The sequence below is a fragment of the Mustela erminea genome, chromosome 18 (assembly GCF_009829155.1).
Source record: "Mustela erminea isolate mMusErm1 chromosome 18, mMusErm1.Pri, whole genome shotgun sequence".
Classification (NCBI taxonomy): domain Eukaryota; kingdom Metazoa; phylum Chordata; class Mammalia; order Carnivora; family Mustelidae; genus Mustela; species Mustela erminea.
The window spans coordinates 27,758,468-27,781,239 of NC_045631.1; the positions used below are offsets into that span (position 1 = coordinate 27,758,468).

At 38.3% G+C, this 22,772-nt stretch overlaps 1 protein-coding gene across 2 annotated transcripts in view; it reads right to left on the bottom strand.

Moving 5' to 3' along the window:
* MED13 (mediator complex subunit 13) overlaps positions 1 to 20,630 on the bottom strand; it is a 107,072-nt gene extending 86,442 nt beyond the window's left edge. The window contains exons 1-3 of one of the 2 annotated variants that reach the window (XM_032322888.1): positions 20,388 to 20,629; positions 18,112 to 18,346; positions 9,616 to 9,784 (exon numbers count right to left, since the gene is read on the bottom strand). In XM_032322888.1, the coding sequence (XP_032178779.1) occupies positions 9,616 to 9,784; positions 18,112 to 18,346; positions 20,388 to 20,453 (470 nt within the window). In that variant the 5' untranslated portion in view covers positions 20,454 to 20,629. Of the gene's footprint in view, positions 1 to 9,615; positions 9,785 to 18,111; positions 18,347 to 20,387 lie in introns of both variants that reach the window. The other variant, XM_032322889.1, reaches the window with a different exon arrangement.
* Between the last annotated feature and the right edge of the window lie 2,142 nt (positions 20,631 to 22,772).

Consider the following 22,772-nt stretch of genomic DNA (forward strand, 5'->3'; position numbering starts at 1 on the left):
GTACAGTTGGTCTACAGGGTCCAAAATCTGTTTCATTTTTCATGCCCTATAATCCTACTCCAACATTATTAGCAAGCTATATAACCTTGGATAAATGACTTAGCCTCTCTGTGCTTTAGATTTACCAACTGTAAAACTGGAGGTACAAAGTTGTAAGAAATGAGTTAATGTTAAGCCCTAATTCTAAACAGAGCCTGCCCAGTTCTGCTTAAGCGAAGGTTTCTCACTACCTTCTCCCCTTCAGAAACAAAACTTGCCTATTATTATTCATATCTAAAACCAATAGTTCAAAAGGACAAATTTATAGGAGTCTATGGCAAAAATCATGTAAGAAATGACAGTAAGAAAAGCTTAACAGAGAGGAAAAAAAGAAAGAAGCTTTAGCACTTAATTTTTCTCATAAATGTTTCTGGAAAGCATGAGAATGTAGACAATTGATCATGCAAATCCTCATGACTCAAGCATCAGAGAAATGTCATGGTTCATAAGTATTATTATATCATCACTTAAGGTTTCAGAAAATAGGATGCATACTAATCTTGTTAAGACATTAACAACAAACCAACATAGGCTGCAGAGAGGCAAAAAAAGACAGCAACTATGCCCAACTGGGCAAATAGTGGGAACCCTGAGACAAGGTGAAGGTTTCCCATATCTTTTAGAGCCTAGATCACACTCAAAATTTAGCATACAGGGTGGGTGTGTGACTCAAGTCAGTTGAGCATCTGACTCTTAGTTTCAGCTCCAGTGGTGGTCTCAGGGTCAAAGGATAAAGCCCGACACTGGGCTCCTCATGGTTATGGAGTCTGCTTAAGATTCTCTCTCTCTCCCCTCCCCCTCTGACCTTCCCACTGACTGCACACTCACGCTCTCACTCGCTAAAATAAATGGATGAATAAAATCTTTTAGAATATTAGCATACAATTCCAAGAGGACTTGAAGACCAGTTAGAAAATCATTGTTGTTGTTTTCAAGATTTTATTTATTTATTTGACAGAGAAAGAGAGTGCACGCATGAGAGCACAAGCAGGGTAGTGGTGGTGGAGAGGGAGAGCAGGGCTCAATCCCAGGACCCTGAGATCATGACATGAGCCAAAGGCAGACACTTAATCAACTAAGCTACCCAGATGCCCCGGTTAGAAAACGTATTTTACCAATAAACATTATATCACGCTCAGTTGGGCTTGAAGCCCTAGAATATGCTGTTAATGCAACAGCCAATATATATATGACTACTGACACATAAAATGCGGGCAATCCAAATGGAGATGTACTCTAAGTATACAATATACACTAAACTTAAACTTATTTAAAAAAAGTAAAATATCTCACTAATATCTTTGCATAATTAATTACATGCTAAAATATTTTAGATACTGAGCTAAATATATTTATCTCAGCTGGGTTTTGTTTTACCCTTTTTAATGTGCCTACTAGAAGATTTAAATTACGTATGTGATTCACATTGTATTTCTACAGTACATTGCTACCTTAGAAGGCAAGAAGAAAGAAAATGAGTCCTTAGAAAACATGATTGCTCTTAGCTTCCCTAGAAGTTCAAGTTTTGAGGTATTAAGTGACCCAACCAAAGGAAATCCTAAAGCTATATAAAAATGGTTCATAATGTAACTAGAGGAAACTTAAATCTTGTATTGCTCACATTTAATTAAAGTATCAGAGATAAAAGAACTATGTAAAAGCCAAAGGTGTAGTGAAAGATAAACACAGTTCTATGGGTGAAATTTAAGTATAGTCTTTCATCTAGTGCCTTAAAAACAAAAACAACCTTGGGACGCCTGGGTGGCTCAGTTGGTTAGGCAGCTGCCTTCGGCTCGGGTCATGATCCCAGCGTCCTGAGATCGAGTCCCACGTTGGGCTCCTTGCTCAGCAGGGAGCCTACTTCTCCCTCTGCCTCTGCCTGCCATTCTGTCTGCCTGTGCTCGCTCTCTCCCCCTCTCTCTCTCTGATAAATAAATAAAATCTTTAAAAAAAAAAAACCAAAAAAAAAAAAACCAACCTTGACCAACTTCTTTAGTAAAACTCCTAAAGTATTATTTTAAAAATAAGGGTAAAGGTTCTGCTGTAACACTATCCAAAAGAACTTTCGGCTATGAAGGAATACTCTACATCTACATTACCCCATACAACAGCCACTAGTCCAGGAGAACTTGAAATGTAAACAGTGAAACTAAGAAACTGAAATGTAATTTTATTTCTTTAAGTAATCGAAATTTAAATAGTGGCTACTATCCTGAACAGCACAGTTCTAAAGCATCTTTAAAATTAAAATAAAATTTTTTTAGAAAAGGGTGCTTGGGTGACTCAGTTGTTAAACTGTCCACCTTCGGCTCAGGCCATGATCCCAGCACCTGGACTCGAGCCCCCCATAGGGCTCCTTGCTTGGAGGAAAGCCTGCTTCTCCCTCTCCCTCTCCCCCTGCCTGTGTTCCCTCTCTTGTTGTTTCTCTGTCAAACAAACAAGAGCTTAAAAACAAAATAAATAGGGGTGCTTGGGTGGCTCAGTGGGTTAAGCCTCTGCCTTCGGCTCAGGTCATCAGGCTCTCTGCTCAGCAGGGAGTCTGCTTCCCCTCTCTCTCTCTGCCTAGTTCTCTGCCTACTTGTGATCTGTCAAATAAATAAATAAAATCTTTTAAATAAATAAATAAATAAATAAATAAAAATTAATAAATAGGCAAGGATTAAATGTCCTTATTTTGCACTAATATTCTAGTTACAATTAACTCTATAAATACTTAGGAATTACTCCTCTCCTTCCTGTGAACTTTACCACCCACATCCCTCAAGACCAAAATCTCTTCCTGTGGGCCAAACTCTTTGCTAACACTTAACCCTTAACTCCAGAACCCAAAATAAGGGCACAGAACATACAGAACCTGGGGCACCTGGATGGCTTAGTCAGTTAAGCATCCAATGCCCAATTCTGGCTCAGGTCATAATCTCAGGGTCATGGGATCAAGCCACATATGGGGCTCCACGTTCAGGGCAAGTCCGCTTGAGATTCTCTTTCCTCTCCTCTCACACATTATCTCTCTCTCTCTCTCACATACACACACTCTCTAATAAATAAAATCTTTTTTTTTTTAAAGATTATTTATTTATTTGACAGACAGAGAGCAGAAGTAGGCAGAGAGGCAGGCAGAGAGAGAGGAGGAAGCAGGCTCCCCGCTGCGCAGAGAGTCCGATGCGGGGCTCGATCCCAGGACTCTGAGATCATGACCTAGAGCCTGCTTAAGATTCTCTCTCACCCTTCCCTTACTCCCGTATGCTGTCTTTAAAATTAAAAAAAAAAAAAAAAAAAAGCTTATGCAAGTTCAACAGAAAATGACTGGATCAGTAAACAAAAATAGTATATATGGCCCTTAATGGTTTCACCTCATAATGGGACAGAAATGTAATTTATAATCCAGTCATTATCTACATGCCTATTGTCATTCCACTGAATTCAATGGAAAAGTATGTAGTCCCAAACCATAATTAAAAGCAGTTGAGGGACACCTGGGTGGCTCAGTGGGTTAAAGCCTCTGCCTTTGGCTCAGGTCATGATCCCAGGGTCCTGGGATCGAGCCCTGCATCGGGCTCTCTGCTCAGCGGGGAGCCTGCTTCCTCCTCTCTCTCTGCCTGCCTCTCTGCCTACTTGTGATCTCTGTCAAATAAATAAATAAAATCTTAAAAAAAAAAAAAAAGCAGTTGAGAGAGGGGCGCCTGGGTGGCTCAGTGGTTTGAAGCCTCCACCTTTGGCTCAGGTCATGATTCCAGGGTCCTGCGATTTGAGTCCTGAATCAGGCTCTCTGCTCGGCAGGGAGCCTGCTTCCTCATCTCTCTCTCTCTCTCTCTCTCTGCTTGACTCTCTGCCTACTTGTGATCTCTCTCTGTCAAATAAATAAATAAAATATTTTAAAAAAAAAAAGGCAGTTGAGAGGCTTATCTGCTTTATTTTTCTACTTGCTTTTCTAAAGGGAGGGGAGGTAGGAGGGCAGTTCCTATGAAAAAAGATTTGAGAACAGCATTTATCTGTCCTGGATAAGATCAGTTTTGTAGCACAACGATCCTCCAAGAGTAACTCAGAAGAGCATACACTATTTCTGGTACCACGCCTCTAATAAAACACAGCTTGAATTTAGTTCCCCTTCTAAATGGGTCAGCCCACAGGAACACACTAGTGTTTAATTACGCTAAGTAAATAACAAGTAGAATCTACTGGATTCGTGGAAATCCCCAATATGAAAAGTTGCATGTTCTATTAGTAAAAAGCCCATTAAGAAAGCTTCTTTCAGGGCGCCTGGGTGGCTCAGTGGGTTAAAGCCTCTGCTTTCGGCTCAGGTCTTGATCTCAGGGTCCTGAGATGGAACCCTGCATCTTGCTCTCTGCTCAGCAGGGAGCCAGCTTCCTCTTCTCTCTCTCTATGCCTACCTCTCTGCCTACTTGTGATCTCTGTCAAATAAATAAATAAAATCTTAAAAAAAAAAAAAGAAAAAAGAAAAAAGAAAGCTTCCTTCATGGAGAGAAATAAAGATACTTCCAGTATCTTACATGGCACATTGAACACATTCATTTACCTCTATTTCTCTGTGAAATACCTTCCAGATAGACAGCAAAAGAGCAAAAAGAGAATGGTACAAGTGAAGGTAGCAGACAAATACCGGCCACAAAATTTGGGGAGCTAATAAGAAAGGCAAAAATAGTAACTATCTTAGTAGATAAAGCCTAAGTAAGGGAGAAAAAACCAAAATGCAAACTGAATCAAACCCACAAAATCCCAGAAAGGCACAAAAGTGAAGATACTGGTAGATCTCTGAAAATGGATGCATGGTGCAACCAAAGCAAAAGGAATGAAAGTTCCTGAGTAAGTTCTTAAGTCAGACTCCTAGATCCACTTCTCTATCCTGCAGACAGGTTCTTTACATTATTCCCTATCAGTAGAAAAGTTAGACGTTCACTTTAAATTGGATGAAACAGGAACTCGACACTTAAGAGATATCAAATACAGCTGAAATGATGTATTTACAAGAATTAAGGGAAAATCTAAATACCATGAAAGTATAGTGTTTCCCTAATATAAATATAAAAGTCTGCTTTACCTAGTAGGCTCCCTAAATGTTGACAGCCAAGCTTATATTCCCTAGTTAGGATCCTGAAGGACTCCTCTGGGAAAAATGATTAACTTTAAGAGAGGAAGAACATATATAGACAGACAGTTGGGCAACAGGCACCCAATAAAATGGCTTGGTCCTTGACCAATCAATCTACTAAAGCCTGCTACTTCATAGCTACTCACAACAAATAGAATTTCCAGCCATTTTAGTGCCCAGAAGCCTCAAGAGTAGAAAAGGGGGTAATTCGTATATTCAGGATCCCAAAATATTACTTGTCATGTATTCCCTTCTCAGGAAACTACTGGTGGATGAGCACTACCAAAATAGTAAGACACCCCCCTCCCAAAAGAGCAAACATGAGATCTATAAGATCTAGGAAATAAGGAATCTAACAAAGAGAGGCAAAGGGAATTCCCAAGATGACTGCTGTGAGACAAGCCTATATATAAAACAACCAGTCCAAATTGGAACAGAAGAATGAAGGGCTCAGAGATATTAATTAAGGAGACAGAAAAGAAAAGAGAAACCAACAGATTACACAACTCCTTAAAGGTAGAGAGGCGAGATTTTCTTTCTGGTAGATCCTCTAGGAAGGAATCACCAATAGGTACTTAGATCAGAGGTCAACAAACTTCATCTGCAGACCCAGAGAGTAAATATTATAGGCTAACGATTTTAGGCTTTATGGGTCCATCTGTCCTATCACATCTATTCAACTCTGCTGTAGTATGAAAGCAGGCATAAAATAATCTATAAATTAATGAAAATGGCTGTGTTACAGTAAGATTTTATTTACAAAAACACATGGCAGGCTATATTTACCCTGTGGAGTGGTAGTTCACCAACATCTGAGACAGATAATTCAGTGAAAAGAAAAAAGATAATCGTAACACTGAAGAAAACAAAAAGATATAGAGGAAATGGAACATAATTCTAATACACTATATGGCTCGGCTACAAATAGTATTTACATAATCATAGTATAAACAACAGGTATTGTTTTTACCAACTCTTATAAACTTATTGGCAAGATAAGAAACAAAGGAAGTGGAGTATATACAAGTGGTTGGCATGGAGGGGGAAATGTAAACTAGTTAAACCATCAAAGTCAATACATTTAGGGGCACCTTGGTAGCTCAGCTGGTTAAGTGTCTGACTCTTGATTTCAGCTCAAGTCATGATGTCAAGGTCATGGGACAGAGCCCACGTTGGGCTCCACGCGCTTGGGCTCCACACTCAGCACAGCGTCTGCTTGAGATTCTCTCTCTCCCTATCCCTCTCCCCCTGCTTGCACTCTCTCTCTCTCTCTCTAATAAATAAAATCTTTTTTAAGAAAGTCAATAGTTTAGGGCGCCTGGGTGGCTCAGTGGGTTAAGCCGCTGCCTTCGGCTCAGGTCATGATCTCAGGGTCCTGGGATCGAGTCCCGCATCGGGCTCCCTGAGCAGGGAGCCTGCTTCCTCCTCTCTCTCTCTCTGCCTGCCTCTCTGCCTACTTGTGATCTCTCTCTGTCAAATAAATAAATAAAATCTTTAAAAAAAAAAAAAAAAAAGAAAAGAAAGTCAATAGTTTAATACTAAATAACTGAAATAATTAAAAACTCAAGAATCAGCATGTTATTTACTTTTAAATTTTATTTTAAGACTATTTATTTGAGAGAGAGAGAGAGAGCATGAGAGGGGAGAAGATCAGAGGGAGACATGGACTCCCCATGGAGCTGGGAGCCTGATGCAGGACTCAATCCTGGGACTCCAGGATCATGACCTGAGCTGAAGACAGTCACTTAACAAGCTGAGCCACCCAGAAGCCCTACTTTTAAATTTTTAAATAGGTAAATTAAGTTAAAAGAATTAAAAGGGAATGCCTCTGAAGGGCACATCTAGTATTTGGTGCTCAGATGGCAGCTTTTCATCATTTTAAATCTCAGTTATCTGCTTGACTTCTTAAAACTTTATTAATGTATATGGTGAATACCGCTAATTACCAACCTGACATTTATTTCCCCTTCTTCTTATTGCCTACTTAATGTCTCTTCTCTATTTCTTCTTACAAACCAGAAGCCTTATTTTGTTCAGAGAGGCAATGCTCCCTCCCACATAAAAAATATTTGTTTCTCTTGGTTGGTATAGCCAAAGATAGGTCAGCTAAAGTCTCCAGGAAGGAACCTATTTTCTGATCCAAGGGTCACCCTTTCTTGCTTTCTCCCTTCCTCTTCCTATCTCATTGCATTGTGAGTGAAATCCAGAAAGGCAACACTCCTGGGGACCAAGTGGATGAAAGCTAAAGGCTAAAGATACATCACAGAAAACTCCAAGATACCAGTCCTTGATGACATTATTGAACAGACCCACCAGTATTGGGCTACCTATCTCCAGACTCCTTGCTACCAAGAAAAATCAATTCTTACATAAGCCAAGTAGTTAGGTGTTCTCTCTTTTGCAACTGAATTCGTCCTAACTTGTACAATATTTTTGTTGACAATAAAGATTTATGTTCATTTTCAAAAAGAAAGAAAATGAAAGAGCCTTGATTTGTCCAGGCTTATCTACTCATCCATCCTACTAAAACTAAAAAGAGGGGCACCTGGGTGGCTCAGTCTTTTAAGCATCTGCCTTCAGCTCAGGTTATATCCCAGGGTCATCAGGCTCCCTGCTCAGTGGGAAGCCTGCTTCTCTCTCTCCTACTCCCCCTGCTTGTGTTCCCTCTCTCACTGTCTCTATCAAATAAATAAAATCTGAAAAAAAAAAATGTTTAAAACTAAAAAGAGAAGTTTGAAAAGACTCATACACACTGAAAACAGTGTGTACATAAGACATAAAAGACGGGGACACCTGGGTGGCTCAGCAGGTTAAGCACCTGCCTTTAGCTCAGGTCATGATCCCAGGATCCTGGAATCGAATCTAACACTGGGCTCCCCGCTCAGACAGGAGTCTGGTTCTCCCTGTCCATCTGCCCCTCCCTCCCCAGCCTCTACCCAACCGCCATGTGCTCCCTATCTCAAACAAAATCTTTTCAAAAAATTACTTTAAAAAGTGACATAAAAGATGGCATCTCAACAATGATACAACATAGGGATGCCTGGATGGCTCAGTGGGTTAAGCCTCTGCTTTCAGCTCGGGTCATGATCCAGGGTCCTGGGATGGAGCCCCTCTCTGCTCAGCAAGGAGCCTGCTTCCCCCTCTCTCTCTGCCTGCCTCTCTGACTACTTGTGATATCTCTGACAAATAAAATCTTAAAAAACAAACAAAAAAAAATGATACAACATAACCAAATGTTTCCTTCATATCCTCACATCTTGCAGGGAAAACTAAAAAACTGCCTTTTCTCTCACATCCCATCTTATGGTTTCATCTTTCTTGAAGCCTCACTAATTTAACTAGTGCTTAAAAACAAATCTTCTAAGAGACTATATATCTTGTATCATATTTAAATCAAAGAGAACTGGGGAGCCTGGGTGTCTCAGTTGGCTGAGCATCCAATCCTTGATTCTGGCTTGGATCATGATCGCAGGGTCGTGGGACAGAGCCCTGAGTCAGGCTGTGCTTTTGGTGGGGAGTTGGCCTGGGATTCTCTGTCTCCTTCTCCCTCTGTCCCTCCCCCTCTCACACATTCTCTCCCCCGCCCCAAATTAGTAAATAAATAAAACCTAAAATAAATAAATAAATAAATAAAACAGAATGGTACCAATCTAAAGTTTTGGTTTATTTTTTAAGATTTCATTTATTTGTCAGAGAGAAAGAGAGCGAGGGCGCACACGCAAGCAGGTAGAGCGGCAGGCAGAGGCAGAGAGAGAAGCAGGCTCCCTGCCCAGCAAGGAGCCCATGAGGAACTTGATCCCAGGACCCTGGGATCATGACCTAAGCCAAAGGCAGTGGCTTAACCAACTGAGCCACCCAGGCATTCCAGCAACCTAAAGCTTTTAACTACACAGGAAAAGAAATTATCTTAAAGTCTTCTGTGTCTCTATCTGCAACTCTTCTACAAATTAGTGTCATAAATTTGCTTAACTCAATGTGCAAGAAAATTACACTCCAAGAGTAAATATGTCTTATATAGAAAAACACAAATTTTTAAAATTACTTTAATTAAAGCAAAATTAGAGGTTTGGGAATGAGAGGGTTAACTCAATCCAAAACATAACTACAGATCACTATCTTTAATAAGTATTAGTGTTAATTTTAACAGTACTATAAATATATTTGCACTACTACTAAAAAAGTACACTTCATTGCTTAAGCCTCTGCTTTCATTCCACATTTTTTCTATCATCCAAAACCAAAATTTAGGTCATTAGACACACAGCCTATTCCCACTTCAAGAGAATTCTTAAAATGCCTAAAAGAAAGGATGAAGTTGTCAAGGAAAACTGAATACTTACAGTACTCTGCTGAAGTTAACCTCCTGCATATGTCTATACGACAGCTTGTTTTAGTCTACATTTTCTATAAAGCTATAAAAATTAACAAACCCAAAAAATGTTAAGAGTTTACATAAGATAGCTTACCTTTTATTTATAGGTTTTTCATCTTTTTCATAAGGCTTTACAAACCATTTGCCAATGCGTACAAAGTTCCGGTTCATTAAACACCGTTCCAACAGATTGTGAACTGCTTTAAACAGCAGAGTACGACATTCATAGGAAAGTCCATTCTCCCACACTCCATCTTCCTCTTCTACAAGAGACATGAAAGAAACAAAAAGTAAAGTAGTGGCACTGTATCTACTCAGAGCCAAATAAAAAGTGTTATGGTTTAAATCCATAAATCCTACTACATAAGCCCTACTAAACCTCAGAATACTGAGCTACCACTAGTTCAATGTATCCCTAGAATTTAAAATATCAGGTTTCAAAGTTACTCCATAAGGAGCAAAACACAGTGGAGTAAGTGTCCATAAGGAGTAAGTGTCATGTATTCCATTAAAGTACCTGAAAACTATTTTCCTACCACGTAAAAAGTCAATGATATACTGCAAACATACTGGTTTGGTTTCTGTATCAATGCAAAGAACATCTGTATTAAGCTGGGAAACATTAGGTACTCTACCTAAGATGTCAATTTCTAAGTTGGCTCACTTGATAGTTACTTTGTCCTAATTCCTCCAGTCATTCAGCCTGCCAAAAAAACCTAGGCAGTTAGTAATTAACTCAAAACATTTTAGGTCCATCAGCATTCTAATCCATGACTCAACTATAAAAATAAGTGATGAATAAAAAGAAGCTTGTGGCACAGAGCCCAACAAGGGATGCATTATTGGCCACCTTAGGTCTCATTTCAACCAATGATGAGTCCCATGATTACTATTCAATACAGGATCCCCACTTGAAGAAATTTTAAAATATAAAGACTTACATTTTTTAAAAGAATTTTATTTACTTATTTGACATAAAGAGAGAGCACAAACAGGGGGTGCAGCAGAGGGAAAGGGGGAAGCAGTCTCCCCGCTGAGCAGGAAGCCAGACCTAGGACTCCATCCCAGGACACCAGGATCATGACCTGAGCCAAAGGCAGGCACTTAACCGAATGAGCCAACCAGGCGCCCCAGACGTTGTATTCAAAATTTAAGTCTCCCTCTGCCCTTCCCCCTGGTCATTCTCTCTCTCTCAAATAAATAAAATCTTTAAAAAAAAAAAAATAGAACTTTCAATACAAAGTTATAACTACCCTACTAACTACACAGCCTCAATTTTGCCAGCCCATCTATTAACCACTAAACAAAAAAATGTTAACATAGTTATTGCTCAATTAAATCTAGATGTAATTCAAAAAAATTTATTCTCTATCCATTTCATATCTTTAACAAACCATCCAATGAATCTTGCTACAAGTGATATTTGAGTTTTTATTATTTCAAATATAATTTATATCATTCCTATACACCTTCATAAACATTTTACAAAATTTTTATAAATTTTATAAATAAAAATATATAAAATTTTATAAATACAGGTCATCTTTCAATATAAGTAAAAAATAAATGATAAAATCTTTCTTAATTCAACACTAAAAATGTCTCCACTATGCCCAAAGAATAAGAATAAACAAGATGCTTCTGAATAAAGGCAGAAGCATGTATTAAGAGGGACACATGGTTTATAGTCATAATCTACACAACAAATGGGTAGACTAACTAAAAAGCATAGTGACAGTGGACTTTAACTGCACTAGAAATTTGTGCAACCTCAAAGGTTAATGTTGATTTTATGTTGTTCTTGAAATTGTTTCCTAAATTAGGCAAGTCTTTCAAGTCAACTAATTGTTTTTCCAAAAAGGTAAGCTTTTAAAAAAATGATGTAAACTTCAAAAAGTGACAATATTTGAGGGCTGGAATAATTTTAAATCATTAATATTAAAGAGAAAAGGGTTTTATATTCTATTATATTGTAGACAACCTTATATATGTCCATATAAAGCCAAAACTTAACAAGTTTCACTTTATTAAAGAGAACAGTAGGCTAGAAGAAAAAGGACATGGCACATAGTGACTTCACTTTAATTATTTCAGGGTCTAGATCACAAGTATATTTGTGAGTTACTAAGAAAAAAAATCTTAATCTGCTTTCAGCCTAATCATTCTGTCATTTCAAAATTAGTCACATTAAGAGTTTCACCTCAAATTGTGATTTATGATCAAAAATACACATGCTTTTAATTTCCAGTTACGCTGGGAATATCTCCCAGTTCTTCACTTCTTTGTAATCTATTAAGTATACTTTATTTTTATTGCTCTTTACCTTGAAACTCCTTACCTTCTGAGAAGCATAATGGTTATAACATTTGTCCTACACAAGAAACCTTTGCCAAAATATTTTTAACTAGTTTTAAATTTTAAAGCCACAAATATCCAAGACACAGAGGTGTTACCATTACATATCAAAGTTGTTCAGTTGCTATAAACTTTGAGTAAAAATTATTCATTCAGAACTTGAGAGTGAATCTTCTTCCCAGAAAGAGTAAATAAAAAAGTCTTTGGAATAACAGAAGTCTGTAATACTGTAACTTACATACATTTTTTACATTAAATTCTGAAGATCTTTATTTTAAAAGTCTATCTCAGCTAAACCTTAAGTTGAAAGTTTAAGAATACTAAATATAATTTAAAAATTCAGTCAGTACTAATATTCAAGCATTTCTCCCTCACCGCTCTAAAGCTTATCTAAGGAATCAGGTGAATTTAATGCTTTTATCTAGAGAAATTTAGGTTAACTTAATCCTCATTTTACATTATACCCTCAAACACAATTTTCATTAACACTAAATGGGAGTTATGCATAAAACGAAGAAGGGACCACCTGTTAGGGTTTTCTAAGCCAACAAATATCTGTTATCTTTATCTATAGCAAGTAACTAAGCAACTATTACACTAAGCAACAATTCCATTTTTCACTGCTGAGGAAATAAGTCCTAATAATGTTCAACGAAAAGCCTGAAGATTTTTTTGTTTTGTTCTTGGTGTGTGGGGGGCCTGGGGAGGTCACCTAGAAGTAAGAGCCTACCTCAGCCAAGCTTCTAATATCCTGATGTTATAATAAGCATAGCAAAAGTACTTCTCTACATGTGTATTCAGATATGAAAAGTGAAATGGTACAATCAACACACCCCAAAGTGATATGCACCTCTTACACTAATTAAAACCAGTCCCTAAATTTCAACACCAGTATTATAACAGAGAACAGAATAGATGGAACACATGGCAAATCTTTACCTAGCTCTTTTGAAATTAATCAACCACAGCCTAATGGAAAAAGTCTACTTAACTACTTAATGCATTTAAATAAATGTTTTTCTCCTCTTGTCTCTGTATCCCCAAAGATAATAGATTCAATTTTGTTCATAGTACTTTTCCATTAGAACTCTTAGCATCAGAACTCTTCATCGTCATTACTTGAAAATTTTTTACAAAATATTTGAAGCAAACAATACAAAAGTTCAAATGCTAAATTTGATTACCGTAAAAATCTTCCTAAGGATACAGATTATAGTGATGACACAAACTATGTGATAGGTCAACAAAATAATTCTGAGTGGAAAAAAAAATGAAAAAACAAAAAAGCTGATACACCCAGTACTCATATTCAACATTTTTCTCAGAACTGACATCTTTAAATATCTCCACAGTAATAAACCAGTAAAAAATGTATCTTTTCCTAAATAATTCTGCCAAGCTTTTAAAACACAACATATACTAATGAATTATGAATGGTTCAAAAATTATAGAAAATACCATGAATTTCCTCAGAGAATAAAGAGAAATGTTTAAATATCTAAATCAGTGTTTGTCTTAAATAATAATTGCTCTTTCAAAGCCATTCATTCAACAAATATTACTCAGAGCGTTAAGGTGGCAGCACCACTGATCTCTGGCAAAACCTGAAAACCTCTGGTTTAAAAATCCCCTGAATATATGTTGATAAAATAATTATCTTTGATTTGAAAATTTAAAAGATGTATGTTTTTGCTCAAAATGGGCAAATGAAGAAATGGGCATAGAAGAAGTATGACAAGCAAAACTGTCCCTAGAAGACTAGATAATAAAAAAAGTTGGGTCACAAGTAAACTACGGGAACAGAAGATAGAAATGAATTAACTCCCTTTAGGCCAGCTGGGGCACATAACAATTTTTTTTTAATTTGGCTGACACTAGATTCCTATACTTGGCTGCTATTTATCTGTTTCTCAATCCTCTTAAAGCTGCCACTTAAGGTTAAAATTCCACTATAATTAACATCCTCAATAAAAGAATCTAAAATTAAATTCTAAGAGCAACCAATGGCCCATTTAGTTTAAAAGTATTATGATGAAATTCTGGTATAATGAAAGTATTTGGACAAGTTACTAAAATCCCATATATACACCACAGGAGCCAGAAAAAATAACAAATATTTTTAGCCCTGCCTGAGTCTGTTTTTTTTTTTTAGTTCTCAAGGTATCAGTTTTCTCAAAGAGTCTCATCACAGTCTAGCTTGCTATAATTTGTTTTTTTTTTTTTTTAAGATGCAACCTCATGAGAGGGAGTAGTTTTTGTTTTTATTTTTGTCTTATGGGGAGGACTAAAAGCCAATTATGACAGCAATAAAATTCCAAAAAGGTTAAGACACAAAAGAAAAATACCCGAAAACTCTTCTCGTTCAAGGACACATTAATGGTAATAAAACAATCTTGCTTTGATGAAAACTAGTACTACACTTAAAAGAACCAATCAGTCCTATCTATTATACAGAGAGTTATGACCAGAGGAATTAAGTTAAAATTTTCCCAACACTGATTTTATACCTCTATCATATAACCACTAAATGAGGTCTGCTACAAATTTTAAATTAAAAAATATGCATAAATAAATAAAATTTTAAAAGCTATAATCAGAGAGTTCTGTTCCCTAATCCTTCTTCTACAAAACATAATATTGATTCAACTAACCATTCTCTTAGAGGAAGCAAAGCAAAAAGTTTAAAAAAAAAAAAAAAAAAAAATTTCTGGCTTTGGGATTCAAGGGATGTTCTGAACAAATCTCTCCCTAAAGAGATTTTTAAGTTAAGCTATTACTAGTTAACAAAACTTCTAACCCAAAAATCGTTAGGTCTTTGCAAATTACTAAACAGTACTGACTACTATTGCTACAAAACAAGTTACAGCGGGTTTAAAGTATGTATCGAATTAGATTTGGTTTGCTCTTAACAGATTTTCACCAATTAGCAATAAGGTTAAGTTTACATTATTTCTATACCTCACCTACACTTGAAATGAAAATGACCGAAACGCGTGCCACATAATATTCAGAAAGGCAAAATTTAAAATGCACTATGGAACCTGTTTAGACTCTTCAGAACTATCAAGGATCATCAAAACAAGGCAAGTGTGAGAAAATATCACTATCTGGAATAGCCTAAGGAGACACCACAACTAAATGTAGTATGCTGGATGAGAACATAGGATAGAAAAAGAACTCTGGGTAAAAATAAAGGAAACCCAAATAAAGTACAGGCTTTAGTTAATAACAGCATATCAATATTGGTTCATTAGTTGTGCAAAATGTACACAATACATGGTAGTAACAATAAAAGAAGCTGGGTGAGGGTTATACAGGAACTCACTATACTATCTTCACAAATTCTATATAAATCTAAAACTATTTTAAAATTAAAAGTTTATTTTTTAAAATACACTATGGGGGACATGAAAGAAAAAAGGGGCTGAGCAAAAGCAATTCTGTACTTTTATTACTGGATATTTCAGTTAATAAGAAAAACAGAACTCTAATCTTTGCAAAATAGAATGCCTTCCCTCTTTCCCTCATCAAGAAGGGAAATAATACCATAATCACAAACATTTCAGTAACAAGATGCGGTAGATGCTGAACCAAACAGAAGAGCACTGCCTGTGCCTGCAAAAAGCAAGCTTAAACTAAATTAACCAGCTTTTTAGTTACCACCTGGGTCCTTCCGGTTCCCCTTTCCTCAGTGCTACACCTCCACTTGGAACTCAGGACTGCCTCCTGCAGCTGATGCCACCCCTACTGTCCAGCTGCTCTCTTCTCAGGGGAGCTTAAAAGAAGGGAATAGAGTGCCACAGATGGGAAGAAATGAAAAAGGGGTTAGCTAGAGAGACAGAGGCAGACTAATTATCCCAAAAGGGAGGCAGACGGTATCCCTGGAGCAAAGAAAAGGGCGAGACAAATATACTCCATCTGAAAAGACCTTATTATTCTTTAAAATAGGTCTGATATAAGTAACAACATTCTGAAGTAAATGACAAGTTAGGGAGGAAAAAAGCTAAAACATTACTATGTTTTACTACACACATTGTTTAAAACAGTATAGAACAGGCTTTGGAATGGTAATTATGATTATATATACTACTCCTAATATATTTTGTTTTGCTATTTCAATTCTTTCACTCTGATAAGTTTTTAAAGTTATCATTCAGTGGCATTCAGCAAAATCTAACAATTAAAACCTAATCTTCCAAAATTATATTCATTCACATTCAGGATCAGTATTTTAAACTACAGGTATTACCATTTTTAAAAATTATGCAAAAAAAAGCAAAGTTAAACCACAGAAGCAATTTTTTAAACTGTAGCCCGGTTTTAGGAGAATACATATTCAATTCATTATTTAGGGGGGAAAATCCAGATAGTGTTTTAATATATATCAAGAGAGTTCACATTTTAATTTTAATAGGCTTTGAAAAGAACAGTCCTACTACAGTAAAACTAAATACTACACATCTGCTAAAATTATCTTTGATTCTACAAAATTTATTACATGAAATCTGGGGGGAAAATGGTCTGTTCAAATGCTCTGCCAATTTTATCAATATTGAAATCCCCAAGTCAGCATTACAGTTCAGAGTATACAGTTTATCAACTAGTTTATATAGCGCATAATTTATCAATAACATTAAAACAGTCTCCAAACATTTTAGTTAAGGTCTTTATGACCACTTAAAATAAAGAATAAAGTAATTCCACCATACCAAAGTCAATGGAAGGAAAAAGGAAGCCTGCAAGCTTAATAGAGAAATTTCATATCCTGACACGTGTGTGTGTGCATACACATATACATACACATACATATGCGAAGACATCATGGTACATATTTAGAACTACACTGCATACTCAGACCATATTCAGAAGGAAGGACTAATATCTCCAGCAGAGATCATCTTCGGAAAGCCAGAAAAGCTTAAAAGCATTTATCAGAAAAGAATTATAATCACTCTCAAAAATAAAGATTAGCACCAAAGGCTTTGTTCGTTAGAAGGTAAAAGGAACTATCAAAACAAATGTAACACATACATTTCTACAGAAACATTAGTGTTCTTAATGTCTTAACAGTCATCTGGATTACATTATATCCAAAAATAAAATAGGTCTTATAAGTCAAATGGACAATAACAAAAACTTCAGAGTACTCAATTTCAAATAAGAATGCTTTTTTTTTTAGTTATCTAAAAATCCAAAATTTACCTGTCAAGCAAGAATCATTACCAAACACCTTGCTGAAGTCCATGGTACCTTGTAGCAAATAACTAATCATTTACATTCCTATCCTGAGATTCAGTTAACATTGACTCTTAAGAGTCTAAAGCAAGCACAAACTTCACTGACTATATGAAGAGATAGTCTCCTTTCTAAAGTAGTGTTTGGTCCTAAGTAGTCTTACTGATAGGTTCATAATAAAATTATTTCTGTGTAACTTTACAGAGTATGATTTCATGTCCTATAAAAGCTGAACAAGTTGGCACTAGTCTCATTTTAGTCAGTCTTTGAAGGAACAATATCTAAAAGAATCACTCTCGAAAAATAACAAAATTAACATATGCTTTCATATGTTAATACAACCACAATTAACAACAAAATATATAACTTGAAAAAACACATGAAAAAGTTACATTTCTAGATACTCCTACAACTGCATATTCATAGGAGAGCGAGCAGTGGCAGAATGGACTCAAATGGTGAATTACAGGTGTCTGCAAATGACTTTGTTAGGAACTTTATGCTCCCCCATTCCATTTTTCTTAGATAACATGCCTTCCCTGTCTGCAAGAAATTCACAAGAAAGCTGGGTGGTGAAAAAAACAATTATTCAAGGCTAAACCCTGCCATAAAATGGATAAATTTACATAAAATAAAACAACCACAGTGAAATGTAACAGTAAGCTAAAATTTTATATGGCTTAACACCGAACAGTGTTTCACAGAAACAAAATCGTAATTTGTAATATAAATGATTTTTAGGAAGAGTATATAATGTTGCTATAGATCATTAGTTAGAAATGGTAAGTTGTGGGACGCCTGGGTGACTCAGTCCATTAAGCTTCTGCCTGCCTGCAGCTCAGGTCATGATCCCAAAGTCTTGGGATCAAGCTCTGCATTGGGCTCCTTGCTTGGCAGGGAACCTACTTCTCCCCCTGCCTGCTGCTCCCCCTACTTGTGCTCTCTCTGTCAAATAAATAAATAAAATCTTAAAAAAAAAAAAAGGATAAGTTGCTTTCACCTGACAAGTCATGGTGAATAAGGTCAGCAAAATTGGGGTCTTCACCCCACCAAAATATCCACAATTCTCTTCTTCCAGGTCTTTGATCTCGCCGCCAAACACCAAGTACATCTGCCTTAAGGCAGCGACTAAAACTGCTCAAAATGGGGTCTTCCTCTGTCACCGGAAACAGAATAGGGGCAGAAGTTGGGCCTTGCCATACATATCTTTTCCATTTAATTCCCGTCAAGTCAGCCTAAAGAAAAGAGAGCATGATTATTACCGCATATTCAAAGTCAATAATACTTTCTCTTTAAGCTCCTTATTTCATTGAGACATTACAATTTTTCAACATATATTTAAGATATTAAAGCAGCTGACAAAGATTCTTTGATCATTCAACAGCCAAAATATTAACACTGACATGTCACTGAATAGCAATAAATGTGTCCCAAAGAAAAAATAAAATTAAATAAATAAAAAAAAGAAACTTTACAATATTAAATATAAACATGTACTTTAATACAGCACACTTCGTAAACATTTCCTCTAAGTTCTGTTCCAACTGGTCATATTTATTCCCTGGTGTCAAACGTGTAACAGAAAACTAATTTTTAAAGACTCATCATTCCGGGGCACCTGGGTGACTCACTGGGTTAAGCCTCTGCCTTAGGCTAGGGTCATGATCTCAGGGTCCTGGGATGGAGCCCCATATAGGGCTCTCTGCTCTGCAGGGAGCCTGCTTTCCCCTCTCTCTCTGCGCCTGCCTCTCTGACTACTTGTGATCTGTCAAATAAATAAAATCTTAAAAAAAAGAAAAAAGAAAAAACTCATCATTTCATGTGTATAGAGGTGATGGCTCTAATGAAAAGAAATGTGAACTATAACTGAAAAAATTGTTAGTTCTTCACATATCCCTTTTAAGAAAAGTGAAATAGGTGCTCACAAAGAACTGTCAGATTTGTACTAATCTACTTTCAAAGAACTTGATCTTAAAAGTTCTAAAAATAGACAGAGTCTAAGAAGACAAATGTAAAACCTACTGTTATGTTTTACTGCATCCGAAGAGATGTTGATTAATGGACACTATACAAGAAAACATTTTCTAAGAGATGGCATTAAAAAATCCCAATTTGGCACGGTGAAAGAAATTCAAGAGAAGAAATTCAATTATTCTTTAACTTTGAGGTGCAAAGCATAAGGTGCCAAAAATGAAACTGCTGATACATGACTGGCAGTTTACACTTGCCAACTAGTTGTGCTCCGCCCACTCAGTTCACTTACCTATCACATACTCTCTTAGTATTTCTCCTACCACACAAAAAATGAAAAAAGAAAGTCACTGAAACTTTAAATCATGAACGGAGCTAAGCTACTGTCCAACAGAGGACTAAATACTTGCAACAGTTGGTAGTTTTCAAAGTCTTAACTGTGGCGGTTCCCAGAACTGGGCCAACCTATACAATTGTCATTCCTGCATCCAGCTTCCCTAGAGTTTTCAATAAAACGAGGAGCAGTCTGCTCAAAGCACTCTAAAAATGCAAGCAAAACAAATACGAAAAAGTAATGATAATAATAAAAGTTAGTGCAAAACCTGAGAACCTCCATTAGCCCGTTTCACTCACACAAACATAATGTTCTAATAAAATCAAGATGGCTAGAAACTGTCAAAATGGCAAACTGTCCTCAAAGTTTAAAGAGAAAACCTATGAAATTGTATCTACTGATTTTCAGAGAGAGATCTTAACTCATCTAAGGGAGAAACTAATCTTCCGTTAATTCGACTCATTAGAAAACGTAAAACGAAGAGATTTTTAGGTACGTAAGTCCCGGTGTCCTGTTTATTGGGGGAAACCAAATTACCAGAGTGAGGCATAAAGGTACTGGGAGAACGGGCAATAATGGAAAGTGTTAAGAAGAGATACACGGTCAATAAGGAGAAAAGCAATAGTTAAGCAAGAAACACAGAGGAAAATGTGACTGTCCTGCCAGATTGGAGCACAAGTTGAAGACACCACTACGGTGAGGAAGAGTCGGAAACAAGAAAAAAAAAAAAAAAAAAAAAAAAAAAAGCCTGCACTCCTTAACCAGAGTCTAGGATGGTGGGTGAACGAACGTGTTTCACCGGGTTGGTGCGGAGCTCGGCCGACGCGCCGGCTCCGGCTGGGCCTAGCCTAGGGACTCCGGCATCTGGATCAGACCCGGACCCCCTCCCCCACGGCCCAAGGGCGCACCTCGCGGCCCCCTCCCCCACCGCCCCGCTCGCCGCGGCCCCCGCCCGCGGCCCCTGCACTCACCAGGCAGAAGAGGTTACAGTGACAATCTTCCAGGCTGGCCCCGTTCGGCACGAAGGAGGAACTCATCGTCCCTCACAGCAGCCGCCGCCGGCGCCACAACCCACCATCCGCCATTACCGCCGCCTCCGACCAGAGAGAGAAACACAGACACCGGGGAGGGCGGGGGGGTGGTGGTTGGGGGAGCGGTGGAAGAGGAGGCCGCCGGGCCGCCCGCCCTCCCCACCCACCCCCCCGCCGCCGCGAGCAGCCCCCGCCGCCCGGCCGGCACCTAGCCGCCCGGGGCCCAGGGCCGGCGGGAGGGCCGCGCCGCGCTTGCCCCGCGGGCCGGACTGCGGCCGCCGCGGAGCCCGCGGACGCTCGTCCCTCTCTGGACGACAGAGGAGATATGTGCCCCTTCCACAAGAAAAAATAATAAATTACACAATAAATAATTAAAATCGAGTCCGAGAGGGCAGAGCCCAAGCCCTGGAGGGTTCTCCCGGGCGGGAAGCGCCCGCAGAGGGGCAGGAAGGGCAAGAACCGGGAGAGAAGCCCAGGCCCCCGGCCCGGCAGCGGCGATGTCCTTAAGCCCAGAATCTCCTCAGTGGCGGAGGTGGTGGCGGCGTCTGCGGGCTCAGACCATTCTCTGGCTATGTCTTCGTGTCGTCCCTGGGCCAAGCTGGCCTAACGTCTGCTCTACTGCGGCCTCACCGCCCAGACGCCGTAGTTTCCCCCATTTTGTGGGCCCAGCGGGCGGTGTTTTTCCCCCTTTAATCCGAATTCACGGGTTTTCCCTTCGCTTTAATGGCGGCCACAGGGACCAGCTCGCCCTCTCTGCTCGCCCATTGGCCGCCTTGAGGTCACGTGGGCCCGGGCTCCGTGGGGAGGAGGAGAGAGAGGGGAGTGAGAGAGGGCCGGGAAGCTTTCGGCGGAGGCGGTGAGCCCTGGGGACCGGACAGCCAGCTGGCGGCTACTAAGATAGCGCCATCTGCTGGGTGCCCCAGCCAGTGTAAGATGACCCCGTCCCAGGCCCGTTCTCCGTGCCAGTGAATTTACAGTGCAAGAGGGTTCACATCAGAAATCGGAGAAGAATTACGTGGAAATCAGTTTGATTTCGTCGGAAGAGAAAGTGTTGCAAAAATTCCGAGGCATTTTCACTCGCAAACCCCTGAGCTTGGGAGTCAGACGATCTTGAACTTGAACATTTAAAAGTTGTGAGATTAAGAAAGAAATGGATGAGAAACAATATAGCCTTATGGTTACAAGCCTAGGAGTTAGAGCCACACTTGCTCGGGTTCAAACCTTGACTGCGTCAGTTCTGTGTCTCAATTTCCTCATTTGTAAAATGGGGGAAACATAATCCCATCTCATAGGAGTGTTGTGATAACTGAGTTAATACAAATAAAGCACGTAGCCCAGTGCCTGACACAGATATGCATTGCTAAGAGTTATCTATCATTGCTGTCTTCCTTACCTCATAACATTATTGTGAGGAATTGAACCAGTGTATGTAAAGTGCCACTAGTGTAATCTCCCTGAGAATCAGAACCTTGTTTTGCTTACAGCTATATCTCTAGTGCCTAAAAAAAAAGCTTACTAGCACACAGTAGGTGTTTGGTATTTGTAAATTTGCAAATGAACGAATGGTAAGAAGTGGGAACCAAATGTTACTTCCCTTTCCTATAAAACACTAGATTGCACTTCAGTATATGAGTTCAAACATTTTCCCTGAGAGTTTTGGAGAGGAGAGAGAGACCGCAGGAAAGGAAGGAGGTAAGGGAAGAAAGGAGAGAGGTAAAAGTAAAGGTGTTTTAAAAGTTAGAAACATTAGTGAGTTAGGATTTATGATAACTTGGCATCATAATTGCCTTTGTAATGTAAATGATGGACTCTTCCAGGTCACCTCTTCAGCCATGGAATGAAAAGCATTCCTCATCCACCCATTCATTCATCCATGATGATTAAGAGCCCAAATCTTGAAGCCCAAAGCCTGTAGAAAAAGTTCTGCCACTGTTTCATTGGTTTCAAAGTAAAATTTAGTCCAAAATGAAATTAATTCTCTCTCAGTTTTCTTATTGTAAAATGAGGATAATAAAAGTACTTTTCTCCTAAAGTGTCTGATGAATGAAACATTCATTTCATTCATTCATTTCAAACATTCATAGGGCTTGCCATAGTGCTTATTAATGTTAGCTATTAAAATACTTTCAAAAATCATTATTGAGCACCTGTGTGCTCAACTGAGTGTGTTCCTGGTCTTTGGTAGGCCTGGGATACAAATATGAATAAGATACCTGCCTGTCCCTCATGATTCCTGAAGAGAGGCAATAAAGGAAACACTTCCAACAGAATTAGATAAAATACAATGGAGGTAATTGCTTGAATAAGGTATGTATCAACTAGGGC